The sequence below is a fragment of the Hemibagrus wyckioides genome, linkage group LG07 (assembly GCF_019097595.1).
Source record: "Hemibagrus wyckioides isolate EC202008001 linkage group LG07, SWU_Hwy_1.0, whole genome shotgun sequence".
NCBI lineage: Eukaryota > Metazoa > Chordata > Actinopteri > Siluriformes > Bagridae > Hemibagrus > Hemibagrus wyckioides.
In genome coordinates this window covers 31,899,505-31,914,531 of record NC_080716.1, presented here as the reverse complement: position 1 = coordinate 31,914,531, position 15,027 = coordinate 31,899,505, and the positions used below count along the sequence as shown (strand labels likewise).

At 39.6% G+C, this 15,027-nt stretch overlaps 3 protein-coding genes across 3 annotated transcripts in view; all 3 read right to left on the bottom strand.

Moving 5' to 3' along the window:
* LOC131356019 (zinc finger protein 501-like) overlaps window positions 1-6,155 on the bottom strand; it is a 44,450-nt gene extending 38,295 nt beyond the window's left edge. The window contains exons 1-2 of the mRNA XM_058394741.1: window positions 5,951-6,155; window positions 3,524-4,533 (exon numbers count right to left, since the gene is read on the bottom strand). Of these exons, the coding sequence (XP_058250724.1) occupies window positions 3,524-4,519 (996 nt within the window). The 5' untranslated portion in view covers window positions 4,520-4,533; window positions 5,951-6,155. The remainder of the gene's footprint in view (window positions 1-3,523; window positions 4,534-5,950) is intronic.
* A 3,560-nt stretch (window positions 6,156-9,715) lies between these two features.
* Window positions 9,716-10,781, bottom strand: LOC131356354 (C-C motif chemokine 5-like). Its single transcript, XM_058395296.1, has 3 exons — window positions 10,623-10,781; window positions 10,265-10,376; window positions 9,716-10,182 (listed from the first exon to the last, which is right to left on the bottom strand). Exons 1-3 carry the CDS (start codon window positions 10,690-10,692, stop codon window positions 10,092-10,094), a joined length of 273 nt encoding a protein of 90 aa, XP_058251279.1. The 5' UTR covers window positions 10,693-10,781; the 3' UTR covers window positions 9,716-10,091.
* A 2,753-nt stretch (window positions 10,782-13,534) lies between these two features.
* Window positions 13,535-14,575, bottom strand: LOC131356435 (C-C motif chemokine 3-like). Its single transcript, XM_058395481.1, has 3 exons — window positions 14,416-14,575; window positions 13,895-14,006; window positions 13,535-13,817 (listed from the first exon to the last, which is right to left on the bottom strand). The coding sequence occupies exons 1-3, from the start codon at window positions 14,483-14,485 to the stop codon at window positions 13,730-13,732; spliced, it is 270 nt and encodes an 89-aa protein (XP_058251464.1). The 5' UTR covers window positions 14,486-14,575; the 3' UTR covers window positions 13,535-13,729.
* Window positions 14,576-15,027: the final 452 nt, after the last annotated feature.

Sequence of the window (15,027 nt, the reverse complement as noted above, 5' to 3'; positions counted from 1 at the left end):
TGAGGATGGGTTCCTTTCTGATTCTGGTTCATCTCAAGCTTGCCTCCATCACCACAGACCTGGTCATTGGGGATAAATCTTTATTTATTTATGAAAAGGTACTTTGTGACAACGACGAATGATGTTCAACGCACTATGCAAATAAAATTAATTGAACTTAAGGAGCTGGTAAGGAAAGAAAGACCTCCACAGATGATGACAGAAGAATTCTTAAAGGAAACTGAGGACTGTACATGGCTGGGCCCAGCATCAACTATAGCACTTTCTACCTTTAGGTTCTGCTCTATATATATACACACACACACACACACACACACACAAGTATTTGTTTTATTGTACAAAAATACTCTGTGGTTAAATCTATGACAGTAAAATATAGAGTTCATTTTTTGAGGAGACAAAAAACAAAACAAAACATCAATCCTATAAATCAGTTATCTGGCTAGCTTGTTGCTAACAAGAGAAACTAATATGAAGGCGTCCGTTTCTTTCCTCACATCATTAACATGGTTCATCTGTGATTATATATACAGACTTTTTTATAGTGACATAAGGTCGTTTTACTTGGAGTTTTGTGAGTTTATAGCAAAATAAAATCGCATTTTTACTAAAAAAAAAGAAGAAGAAGAAAAAAGAGCCAACACTGTGATCTGTATTTGGAATAAACACCTTGAGGATAATGTTAGCGCTGATAAACTATATTAAATTGTCAGCAAGAGCAAAACAGAAGCTGGTTATTAAAGCATCGCTATCAACTCTCTGTACACTGTTAAATATGAAGGAGAGATCCAGTCAGAGAGATCCAGTCAGAGAGATCCAGTCAGAGAGCTAACCGACACCGAGCAGCTCAGAGAGACCGTTACTTACCTCAGGATTTAAATCTTAACGGTTATCTTTAACAACTCGATCAGATTTAACCGTCGCTGCGTGTACTGTAAACACACACACACACACACACACACACACACACACACACACACACACACAACTGCTTCTGTTTCGGTGGTTTCCCAGCTGAAAGGTGTGTTACTGCCACCTACTGAAGCACTTTTGTCCGAAGATCATCTCAAATCCCTCTCCATTCTGCTCCATAAACCTGATGTTGTGTTAGAGATGTGATTATTAATGTTACACTACCTGAAATGTCTGATGTTCATCTCACCAACTCATATTGTGCTTTATCATGTGCAGTATCAGGTATTATCTTCCTTTATGTTTCATCCTCAGTCCATCTCCAGCCTTCTTCTGCATATAATACAGTAATCCCAGCTTTCGTTACATGGAAACCTAGTCAGGATGTGAACGTTTAATAGGGCGTGTAGAGTGAATTACTTAAAACATAGTGAAGAAAAACAACAACAACAAGAAACCATCATGATTTGGTGTGTTAGCATCGTAATTTCTCAGAAAGGTGTACTACATCCCAGACTGTTTTTACTCTTATCATGCCTGATGAAATTTAATGGACATTGGTTGCTCAGTGGTTGGTTTCTCGCCTACCATGCGGGTTCAATTCCCAAACCCCAGCCACTGGATGCAGTGCCGGTCCCAAGCCCAGATAAAATGGGAGGGTTGCATCAGGAAGGGCATCCGGTGTAAAACCTGTGTCAAGTTGTGCGGACTGGTCAGTCCTCTGTGGTGACCCCTCACACAGGGAGCACCTGAAAGATTTAGGCATTGTTAAATCAATCAAAAAAAAAATCTTACTATTTTCTAATAGTGTTTTAGCAAGAGGGGACGATCTATAACCAAACATGGCCAATGGAATGCTGTAATGAACAATTATTTTCTAGCTTTGTCTGAAGATTTTGATGTCCACCAGTTTATGAGGTAATTTTACGGCATTTGTGTGAACTGTTGTTTAAAGGCTGAGCATCTTTAAAATGCATTTAATCGTCTTCTAAAATTCACCACAATGAACTCTTTTTAACCAGAGGCCATAAAATGGGATTTGTGGGATACGTGTTAAAAACACAAGAACAAGCAAACCAAAGAGCTGCTGATGTCGCTGGTGTCCACAGAGCCAGATTTGCTTACCTGTTTAATTTCCCTGTAATGGCACTGCTGTCTAAAACATTTTCAATCTGCATCATAAAACGTCCAAATCCATGGAATGGCCAGTAGAATGGAATGGGTTGTGATGGTTCAAGTGGTTGTGTTATTGATCAGAGGATCAGGGTTCAAGCCCCAGCATCATTAAGCTCTACTGTTGGTGCTTAAGCTGGCCCTTAACCTGTATCATAGCTGCCCCTGTGCTCTGACCCAGACTTCCTCAGCTGGGATACATGAAGAAAAGAATTCCACTGTGCTGTAATGTATGTTTGGAGATAATAAAGGTTTCTTGCCCTCATTATGACTTTCAGAGTATTACATCTAGTCTCTTGAAAACAGTTCACATTCAGAAGCAACTCCAGAAGATCCTTTCTGAAAGCAAATCAGATCCCTGTCTTAACTTACCTAACTAACTTCTGACTCAGGTGCAGACTCGAGCATCACCTCTAAAGTCACCAGCTCCAAAACAAAAAAAATCAAAATTTTACCTTTTATAAACAAAAACATATTGAACATCAGTTTTAACTCACGTCAGGATTTAAAGTATGCATTCATCCCGTATCTTCTGGGGTAGAATAGATTGCCCTGTAATAGTTAAAATGGAGTCGCAGATAAAAAAGGCTTTACTGCCACCTACTGGACTAAAAAATGTGGCGTCAATTTCCATTTACTATGCACAATAAGTCTAAAAAAGTTTTTTTTTTTTTTTTTTCTCTGAGTCTTCCTTCCATCTGCTCCTTCTGTTTGGGACTTTAACAAACTCCATAACCTTCTTGCCATTTAACAACCAGGATATTCACAGCCTAGTAAACGTTTTTTTGTCCTTACACAACAAAACCTTACCCTGAATATTTTACAGCTCTTTCCCTTAGCCTCACCTTCCCATGCTGATTCTACTACATGTATGAAATTTACATTGAACATTTAGCAGGTTACAAAGAAAGTCTAAAATTTAATGAAGGTTGTAACTTGGTGGCCAGATTTTAGAGATTTGTTCTTATGTAGAACTGAGTTATGGATGCTTTGTCATTTTTCCTCACTTACAGGACACTGTAATAAACACTGTGATAAAGTGGTCCATGTCTGTTCGAAGTGTATTAGACTCGTAAGGTTGGTATTCTATTGAAAGTGGTCTTTGTGAGATTTAGTATCTGGGTGGTGGGGGTGGTTATCACTGACTTTCCGCTCTTATTATAATGCCTTCTACACAACATCCTTTTTTTGCCTCAGCATTTCCTTTCATGGCACAAAGTGAGAAGAGAGTGTGTATTAATAACAGGTGTTTATTGGGAAGCAAGACAAATGCCTATAGTTTACACTGTTCCTGTTAATTAAAAACAAAAACGAGTCTTTAAAGTTTCAATGAGGAAATGTCTGTTCATAATGTATTTATAGAGCTTTCTCTATAAGTGTGAATGCGCTGGTGTCTCTTGAGTTTATAGAGTCAGTACTGATGGGAATGATCTCTCATGTGAATGCGCTGGTGTCTTTGGAGCGTACTCGGGTGAGTAAAACTCCTTCCACATTGTGAACAGTGATACGGTTTCTCTCCGGTGTGAATGCGCTGGTGATGTCTTAGCGTATCCTTTTGATTAAAACTCTTCCCGCACTGCGAGCACTGAAAGGGTTTTTCCCCCGTGTGAATGCGCTGGTGCGCTTTGAGAGCGCTTCGCTGGTTGAAACGTTTCCCACACTGTGAACAGCTATAAGGTTTCTCTCCGGTGTGAATGCGCTGATGGGTTTGGAAATTACACTCCCGATTAAAACTCTTCCCACACTGTGAGCAGTGATACGGCTTCTCTCCTGTGTGAATGCTCTGGTGACGCTGGAGAGATCTGTTGTGATTAAAACTCTTCCCACACTGGGGGCAGTGATAGGGTTGTTCTCCGGTGTGAATGTGCTGGTGCTGCTGGAGATTACGCTGGAGAGTAAAACTCTTTCCGCACTGCGAGCAGTGAAATGACTTCTCTCCTGTATGGGTTCGTTCATGTTGTAGAAAATTACTAACGTCAGCGAAACTCTTTCCGCAGTGTGAGCAGTGATACGGCTTCTCCCCTGTATGGATGCGCTGGTGTGTTTTGAGATTGCCCTTGTGAGTAAACTTTGCCCCGCACTGTGTGCAGATAAACGGTTTCTCTCCCGTGTGAACTCGCTGATGCTGGTGGAAATTACTCAGCCTGGCAAAACGCTTTCCACAGTTAGGACAGTCATATGGCTTCTCTCCCGTGTGAATGCGCTGGTGAAGTTGGAGAGTGATCAGCTGTGAAAAACTCTTCCCACAATGTGAGCAATTGTATGGCTTTTCTCCCGTGTGAATGCGTTGGTGTCTCTGAAGCATACTCCGATGAGTAAAACACTTCCCACAGTCCGAGCAGTGGTGAAGGTCAGTCTGCATTCGCACTTCACTGGTCATAGTACAGAGAATAGTAGCCGTTTGCTGACTACTGAAGTCTCTTATGGGCATCATGTTATTGTCTAATTCTGGGAAAAGAAAAAAGAATGGAACTCAGTAACAAAAAAAACACTAAACCCCTTCCTAAGACATGTACTGATACAATATATTCCTAAACCGATGTTTTTTGGTACTTGTTGCTAACAAAATGAGTAAACTATTTTAAGCAATTAGGGATCAAGGAACTTTTTTCTGTGTATGTTTACACAAGCAGTACACATGTGCTAGACATTTAAAAATTGGGACCTTAACACCGGTCAACCGGTCTCCCCAGATCTCCAAGCAACATTAATAATGGCATGTTAACTACACAAACCTAACTTTGTCCAGTGCCTTCAACATCTCTGGCAAAATCTCATCCTCATCCAAAAGTGGGATTCCAAAGCACCACACACCAGCTTCAGGCACTGCCTACTGAAGGGAAGGCATGACCACTGTGCTGAGGTGTTCCTTCAAGTGCTACTTGCATGCCTTTATAACATTCAACACTCTAATAATGCGATGTTTATCTTTGGCCCCATGTCCCCCGTCCTGAGGTATTACAGAGTTTGGCAGATCATCTTTACTGCCACCGGAAAGTCTTTTCCATAGCCTCTCTAAATTCCTCCTGAGCTTTTGGAAATACATGAACCCAACCATTCTGTCCTTTCTATACCTCTCAAGTGAATCATGATAGCATTCAGTGACCATTACTTCATCCTGATGGCTTCCCTCACCACTTGTATCCACTAGTGCATCCTAGGATTACCTCAGTGGTAAGGACAAACATCCTTCCACCTAAAGCTTTTTGGTGCTGCCTCGATAACTAAGGACTTAACCTGCAGACACCATACCCAGGCCTGGTCCAGAGCTTGGTTTGGTCCAGTAACTCAAACCCAGGCTAGGGACACATTTTTTAAAAGCTCTAATGTTCATGAAGATTGCTTTAGTCTCCTTTTAGATCTGTTCACCAAGGTTGGCCTTTATGAGCATTTAGCATTATGAATTGTTGAAGACGTTAATCAGGCACCACAATCCAGAAAATGTCCACTGCCATCAGTTATACTGACCATTCTACCGGCTAGTTTAACAGACTACAGAACTTTTCATCTGTGAGATCTGAGTAAATCACTTTGAGAAGGAGCTTCTACACATGACAGAACATTAGATTTATTCTATAGCATCGTTTTACGAGCTATAATCTTCACCAGAGACTGAAGACCATCAAGAAAAACATGAACCATCTTCTGTAGCAGCTCTATTGCTGTGGTCAAGTCATGTACATGGAAATAATTATAGATTAATAAATAATAATAGATTATAATCATTAGCAACTGCTAGCAGTCAGAAACGACTTACTATGTATTTTAAAATCATATTTTAATAAAAAGAAATAGAGTAGAGATTCATTTAGGATCCAGTCAGTAACACCAAGCAGCTCAAAGGACCAGTTTCACTTTAACTTACCTCAGGATTGTAAAGGAAAATACATTTATCCTCCTTAAATATGACCACTAATATTAGTATAGTAGTACTATTTTAACTCGAACGAAGGGAACTGTCTCTTTAAAGCCTGAACAGAAATGTTGTGATATAAATACACTGGCTGAAAATATATTTAGAGTCCATGAAGAGATGATTAGCTCGGCTGAATATATCCAGGTCTTCCAAACAGAAAAAGCTGCAGCTCTTCATCTAGCTGAGGTGATTTTACTGAATAAAGGTCTTTTACTGCCATCTACTGGACTGGATTTTAGGCAAAGATCTACACAAATTTATGTAGAAGAATGTAAAACTTAGTTTGAAATGAAGTAGACATGTAAAGTCCCGTCCTTCTTTCTGTAAATCACTGTGTCTCAACTCCTTCTGGATTATTCAGGTCTTCCCTCATCATTTCCCTGTTTCATGAAGTTCCAGATCCAATGTTTTGTTCCTTGCATTTTATTATACACTTGTTGTGTCAGAGGCACAGGGGCTAGGCGTGTTAGCTTAGTACAGATATAGTGATATAAAGCAAAAATAAAGCTATTTTCATGGAGATTTAATTTGTTGTCTGAATCTAGGCTGAGGGTTTAATCTTCATGATCTGCCGCACCCAGTCACACATGCAAAAACCCTTCTTTGTGGTCAAACTGCAGAGGAGAGAAGATATGGGTCAGTGTAGAACTGTAAAAATAAATTTTTCTAAAAAAAAGAAATAAGGTCGAAAACGTACATGACTCCAGGAAGTGTACAGTTGGGTCTGGTTACTGCGTAAGAGACAATGTTCGCTGCAGGGAAAAGATTTTTGTAGTCGAACCCGAAACAGCACAATCCAGCTCCGTTTGCATCTGTGTGAAAACATTTAAATATTTAGTTATTTATTTCTGAACTTAAGTAAAGGATAAAAAATGAGAGAGAAAGATATCATGAGTCAATCTTAAATACATAAATGAATATTTTTTTTGGGTCTTTAAAGTGACAGGTTTCATTTCAAGATGGCGAATATTCCTCTTCAACATGATAGTAATATTCAATAGATAAATAATTTATGATTTTAAAAAAAGCCAAACGCTTACTCTGTGCCATTGTGAAGCTCTGAAAGCAGGAAAGACCCAGCAGAATCAGCAGGACAGAACGGGAGAACATGGCTGCTGATGGAGATGATGATGATCTTGTTGATGGGTGATGTATTAAAATGCGCACCACCAAACGAGGAGACTCCAACCAGGGGTAGAGCGTCTGGATGGATCAGGCAGGTCCAGAAAGAAGTAGTGGTCACACTGAAATCTCAGAACACTGAAATCTCAGAACACTGGAAGCTCGGGAGTGGGAGTGGGAGTGGGAGAGAGAGAGAGAGAGAGAGAGAGAGAGATATTAGGTATACTTCTTATGTTTAAAGACAATGTAGAAAAGTGTGTATATGTATATGTTATGTGTAAAGTGCAGGCAGGGACTCTGGCAAGACTAGCTATGACAGCATAACTAAAAGGGAGAGAGCCAGAAGGTGACAGACATGAAGGCTTCCCGGGACATAAAGCTTCCAACCACTTCACAGTCAGCAAACCTGAGCGACTTGTGAGGGTGGTAAGATGACAGCATCCAACACATCCCAGTCACCAAACACTCTATGACCATGAACCTTCCAGATCTGCTCCTTTACCTAAGAAACACTATACATTAAATCTGGACTAAACAAATGTGTCTTCAGCCTAGACTTAAACACTGAGACTGGGTCTGAATCCCCAACACTAATCTGAAGACTGTTCCATAACTGTGGGGCTTTGTAAGAAAAAGCTCCGCCCCCTGCTGTAGCCTTTGCTACTTGAGGTACTACCAAATAACCTGCAGCCTTTGGATCACAAATAACCATTCGGTGCTTTACAGATCAGTAATAGTGTTATAATCAATGCGAAATTTGACTGGGAGCCAATGTAGTGTGGATAAGATAGGAGTGATGTGTTCCTGGTACGAGCACTTCTGTCTTGTCTGATCTCCTTTACACATTCTTCTATCTTAATAAGCTGGTGTCTCTCATCTGACTTAGCTGAAACATCGGCATAACATCAGCATAACAGTGGAAGCTAATACCATGTTTATGAATAATTGCACCAAGGGGTAGCATATATAGGGAGAAAAGCAGTGGGCCTAAAACAGAACCTTGTGGAACACCGAACATAACCTCGGTATGCATAGAGAAGTGACCATCTAGATCTACAAACTGATGTCGGTCAGTCAAATAAGACCTGAGCCAGGAGAGGGCTGCTCCTTTAACACCAACAACATGTTCTAGCCTATCCAGTAGAACAGTGTGGTCAATGGTGTCAAAAGTTGCACTAAGATCCAGTAGCACCAGTAAGGAGACACAACCCTGATCAGAGGTCAGTAACAGGTTACTGACCACTTTAACCAGTGCTGTCTCTGTGTTATGATGAGGCCTAAATCCTGACTGATACATTTCATAAATGTTATTTCTATGCAGGTCTGAACAGAACTGCTGTGCTACAGCCTTTTCTAGGATCTTGGAGATAAAGGGCAGGTTTGATATCGGTCTATAGTTAGACAGCTGACAGGGGTCGAGGTCCGGTTTTTTAATCAAGGGTTTGATAACTGCTAGCTTAAAAGATTTAGGCACATAGCCAGTGCTTAGGGAAGAATGAATGATTTTTAGAAGGGGTTCAGTAGCTACTGGTAATATCTGTAATATAAGGAAAAATGTGGGATCTAGTATGCAGGTTCTATGGGTAAGGGATCTAAAATTAGATCAGGCTTTTGAAGGGGAGTAAAGCATTCTAAGCTCTGATCAGAAATACTTATATTATTTACAGGATTATCTATCAAATAGTTTGGTTTTAAATTTATATTTTGAATTTTTGCCTGGAAAATGGAAATCCATGAAGAGATGATTAGCTCGATTGAATATATCCAGGTCTTCCAAACAGAAAAAACTGCAGCTCTTCATCTATCTGAGGTGATTTTACTGAATAAAGGTCTTTTACTGCCATCTACTGGACTGGATTTTAGGCAAAGACGTCAAAGATGTACAGAAATGTCCGTGTTACGTTTATTAAGAGAGTAAAGCTTCATCAAGAGCATCAAAACTTTTTTTTAAATGCAGTAGACACATAAATTCCTGTTCTTCTTTCTGTAAATCACTGTGTCTCAACCTTTTTATGGATTATTCATGTCTTCCTTAGCGGGGGCTTTAGTGGCTAGCTCTGAAAATTTACTCTGGACACTTCGGTGGGTTTCCTGAACAGTTCAAAGACGTGTTGAAGGCTGTGAATTGTTCATAGTGTGTGTGTGCAGTTGTGCCCTGTGATGGACGGCACCTTGTCCAGGTTATCCCCAGCCTTGTGCCCCAAGATTCAGACACTGGACTTTGGAGGACTTCAGTAGGTTGTAGGTTCCTTGAGCAAGGCCCTTAACCCTCAACAGCTCAGCTGTATGAATGTAAGTTAACGTAAATGTATGTTCTGTAAATGTGTTATAGATAGATAGATAGATAGCTAGCTAGCTAGCTAGCTAGCTAGCTAGATAGATAGATAGATAGATAGATAGATAGATAGATAGATAGATAGATAGATAGAATTATGTTAATATTGCACAGTACAGTTACTCATAAGACAGATTAACATCTACCAGAAGAGTGCCGTAAATAAAGAAATAATAAAGTTATGTGCAGTAGCTATAAGTGAATTGTTGACAGTGTGAATGTTAAATCAGAAATAATCAGAAAAGTAAGCATGAAGCCATGAGTAACAATGGTGTCCTTTATTTGTGCTGAAGATAAAATAAACTGGTGTGTGTGTAGCTACAAGCTTTGTCTTGTTACACACATCATCAAAATGCTTTACAGGTTATGTAAGTGAAATGAAGCAAAGTAAAGATAATTTCATGGAGAGATTGTTTCAAAAAACAAAAAAATGAAAATAATGGCCAAAATCCGCTAGAAATGTGTCCTTTATTTGTGTAGTAAATAAAATAGAACAATAAAAATATAGATAAGATAGAAAAAAAAACCTCTGTCTTGTTCACACAATATCAAACTGCTTTAAGTAATATGTAAGTAAATGAAAGAAAAGTAAAGCTAATTTCATGGAGAGACGCTTTAATTTGTCGTCTCAATCTAGGCTGTGGGTGGTTTAGTTTTCATGATCTGCTGCACCCAGTCCACCTCAGGATCTGCACAGAAGCGAAAACCCTTCTTTGTGGTCAAACTGCAGAGGAAAGAAAATACGGGTCAGTGGAGAAGTGTAAAAATGAATTTTTCTAAAAAAAGAAATAAGGTTGAAAACTTACACGACTCCAGGAAGTGTACAGTCAAATCTGGTTACTAAGAAAGAGACAACGTTCGCTGCGGGGAACGGTTTTTTGTGAAACTCGAAACAGCACAATCCTGCTCCATTTGCATCTGTGTGAAAACATTTAAATATTCGGCAATTTATTTCTGAACTTATGTAAAGAATAAAGGGCGGGGGGGGGGGGGGGTGTCATTCTTAAAGAATCTAATATAAATCTAAATCTATATGAATCTAAAATATTTTCAGGTCCACAAAGTGATAGACTTCATTTGAATATGGTGAATATTCCCCTTCAAAATGATAATAAACTTCAATACATGTATAATTTATGATTACAAAGAAATTCAAAATCTTACGCTGTGCCATTGTGAAGCTCTGAAGGCAGGAAAGACCCAGCAGAAGCAGCAGGAGAGAACGGGAGAACATGGCTGCCGATGAAGATGATGATGATCCTGTTGATGTGTGATGTATTAAAATAATGCTGATATGACCCTCGACGCTGGGTTTATAAGACGATCAGAGGACGAGGAAGAGGAAGAGGAAGCGAGTGTGAGGTGAGGTGGGGGGCAACTTTAACATGACGGAAAGTTCCTCTACGACTAAGTAAGCATAAAAAAACCCCTATACATTTCTTCTACATGAACCCGCTGTGGTTTTCACCTCGAATGAGAAAGATCTGATCAGCGGTTGATATTTCTTGGACAGTTTCATCTCACCTGAACGGTATTCATCAAACATGTGAATGAGATAAAGATGATAAGAAATGATAAATGAAATGCTGAAAGGAAAAAATAATCAGCTGTGTGATTAATAATTCATTATCCTTTATACAAAACAAAACAACCTTATAACCAAACCAAAACAAAAAGAACAGTCTCACCCTCTACCTCAGCAAGACCAATGAGATGGACATGGATGTGAGAAGAGTGGAGTGACACCAAACACCACCACTGATCAGAGGATGCAAGATGGAGACATCCATCACAGAACATGGCACCACTGGTTCAGGAAGCATGGAAGTGGCTCTGCTTCCTGAAGAACCTGAAGGGATTCACCTGAGGATCTCAGAAATGTCCACAGCCTCATAAGCTGGCAGCATCGTCAGGATCCCACTCACCCTGTCACTGACTGTTCACACCTATTATTAAATCTGGTATCATCACTGCCACCGTTTAACACCTTCCACCTCCATCTTCCTGTTACACACTCTGACTCTGTCAGCGTCTGAATGCTGAGCGTGCGCTTCTTATAGGAAAACACCGAGTCGCTTCAGCAGTTAATTAGAGTTACCTATTACTGTAAACTGCCCAAAACGTCACCTCATGCAAATGTAAAAATAACCCATGAATATAACACCAGAGCTCAGTTTAGTCCCAGTGACTCAAACACATGCTGGGGACACCATCTTTTTTTTTTTCTTTTTTCAGTGAAGTCATAAAGATTGCTTTTGTCTGACCTCTCCTTACAGATCTGTTCACCAAGGTTGGCCTTTATGAGCATTTAGCATTACGATTATTAAAAACATTAATCGGGCACATTAACCACACAATCCATACCTTGTCCGCTGCCATCAGCATCAGTTCTAATGAAAAATCTAGACAATACTACTTACCAAGAAACATTTCCTCAGTAATTCTGGTTGCTTTAACAGACTAAAGAACTTTTCATCTGTGAGATCTGAGTAAATCACTTTGAGAAGGAGCTTCTACACATGACAGAACATTAGATTTATTCTATAGCATGTTTTTAGGAGGCATGATCTTCACCACAGACTGAAGACCATCAAGAAAAACATGAACTGTAGCAGCTCTATTATTGTGGGTAAGTACATGTAAATAATTTAGCTGAAGGTTTGTTAGCTGAGGTAAACTCACTCAGCTGATTAATCCTTAGCAACTGTTAGAAGTCTGACACAGCCTCTGCCGGCTCGCCTTCTTCCCATAGCGCATCCTGGTGCCATGTGTTCCCCAGGTAAGAGACACACATGCACCCGGCCATCCACGTGATGTAAAAGAAAATTCATCAGGCCAGGCCACCTTCTTCTGTTGCTCCATGCTCCAGTTCTGATGCTCACATGTCCATTGTTGGCGCAGTGCACAGGGGTCAGCATGGGCACCCTGACAGGTCTGCGGCTAATCGGCCCCATACACAACAAACTATGATGCACTGTGTATTCTGACCCCTTTCTATCAGAACCAGCATTAACTTCTTCAGCAGTTTGATCAACAGTAGCTCGTCTGTTGGATCGGATCACACGGGCCAGCCTTCTCTCCCCACGTGCATCAATGAGCCTTGACCGTCCATGACCCTGTCACCGGTTCACCACTGTTCCTTCCTTGGACCACTTTTGATAGATACTGACCACTGCAGACCGGGAACACCCCACAAGAGCTGCAGTTTTGGAGATGCTCTGATCCAGTGGTCTAGCCATCAAAATTTGTCCCTTTTGGTCAAACTCGCTCAAATCCTTACGCTTGTCCATTTTTCCTGCTTCTAACATCAACTTTGAGGACAAAATGTTGACTTGCTGCGTAATATATCCCCCCCACTAACAGGGGCCATGATGAGGAGATCATCAGTCTTATTCACTTCACCTGTCACTGCTCATGACATTATTACTGATCGGTGTATTTACTTACTATACATTTTAAAATAAGATTTTTTAAAAATAGAGTAGAGATTCATTTAGGATCCAGTCAGTAACACCAAGCAGCTCAAAGGACCAGTTTCACTTTAACTTACCTCAGGATTGTAAAGGAAAATACATTTATCCTCCTTAAATATGACCACTAATATTAGTATAGTAGTACTATTTTAACTCGAACGAAGGGAACTGTCTCTTTAAAGCCTGAACAGAAATGTTGTGATATAAATAAACTGGCTGAAAATATATTTAGAGTCCATGAAGAGATGATTAGCTCGGTTGAATATATCCAGGTCTTCCAAACAGAAAAAGCTGCAGCTCTTCATCTAGCTGAGGTGATTTTACTGAATAAAGGTCTTTTACTGCCATCTATGGACTGGATTTTAGGCAAAGATCTACACAAATGTCCATGTTAAGTTTATTAAGAGACTAAAACTTTGTTTAAAATGTATTATAGATAGATAGATAGATAGATAGATAGATAGATAGATAGATAGATAGATAGATAGATAGATAGATAGATAGATAGATAAAAAAATAATAAAGTTATGTGCAGTAGCTGTAAGTGAATTGTTGACAGTGTGAATGTTAAATCAGAAATAATCAGAAAAGTAACCATGAAGCCATGAGTAACAATGGTGTCCTTTATTTGGGCTAAAAATAAAATAAATTGGTGTGTGTGTGTAGCTACAAGCATATGTTTAACAGAAAGCTTCCTCTTATTACACACAACATCAGAATGCTTTACAGGTTATGTAAGTGAAATGAAGCAAAGTGAAGCTAATTTCATGGAGAGACGCTTTAATTTGTCGTCTGAATCTAGGCTGTGGTTTTACTTTTGATGACCTGCTGCACCCAGTCCACCTCAGGATCTGCACAGATGCGAAAACCCCTCTTTGTGGTCAAACTGTAGAGGAAAGAAAATACGGGTCAGTGGAGAAGTGTAAAATGAAATAAAATGATTAAAAAAAAAGGAAAACCTACATAACTCCAGGAAGTGTACAGTCGGATCTGGTTTCTTCATAAGACACAACATTCGCTGCAGGGAATGGATTTTTGTGAAACTCGAAACAGCACAATCCTGCTCCGTTTGCATCTGTGTGAAAACATTTAAATATTCAGTGATTTATTTCTGAACTTATTTAAAGGATAAATAAAATAGAGAAAATAATATATTTTTTTTCTCTATCTTATTTTTTAAATAAAATCAGAACAAAATCATGAGTCATTCTTAAAGATCGAAATAAATTCAGACTAAAGGCTAAATAAAGTTCAAAAGTCATTTCTAATTACTTAATGCATTTCTGAAATCATTGTTTGCTCCATAAATCAATAGAAACTGTTTTCTTAAAGTGACTGGACTCTTGTTATAATATAGAAGGAATTATGACTCAAGTTCAGACACTTTGACTCTCTAACACTAAACAAAATGACTAACAACTCAAGTACATAAAACAGCATCTAATTGTTGCACTGGCTCTTTTAAAAGAAAGCTAAAATCTTACTCTGTGCCATTGTGAAGCTCTGAAGGCAGGAAAGACCCAGCAGAAGCAGCAGGAGAGAACGGGAGAACATGGCTGCTGATGGAGATAATGATGATCCTGTTGATGTGTGATGTTTTAAAATAATGCTGATATAACCCTCGACGCTGGGTTTATAAGCCGATCAGAGGAAGAGGAAGAGGAAGCGAGTGTGAGGTGGGGTGGAGGGCAACTTTAACATGTCTAAGTAAGCATAAAAAACCCCTATACATTTCTTCTACATGAACCTGCTGTGGTTTTCACCTCGAATGAGAAAGATCTGATCAGCAGTTGATATTTCTTGGACAGTTTCATCTCACCTGAACGGTATTCATCAAACATGTGAATGAGATGAAGATGATAAGAAATGATAAATTGTACCTTGTACCTCACTATCCCTTACACCTCACTGTCCCTTACACCTCACTGTCCCTTACACCTCACTGTCCCTTACACCTCACTATCTCTTACACCTCACTGTCCCTTACACCTCACTGTCCCTTACACCTCACTGTCCCTTACACCTCACTGTCCCTTACACCTCACTATTTCTTATAACTCGCTGTACCTTAAACCACACTGTCCCTTACACCTCAC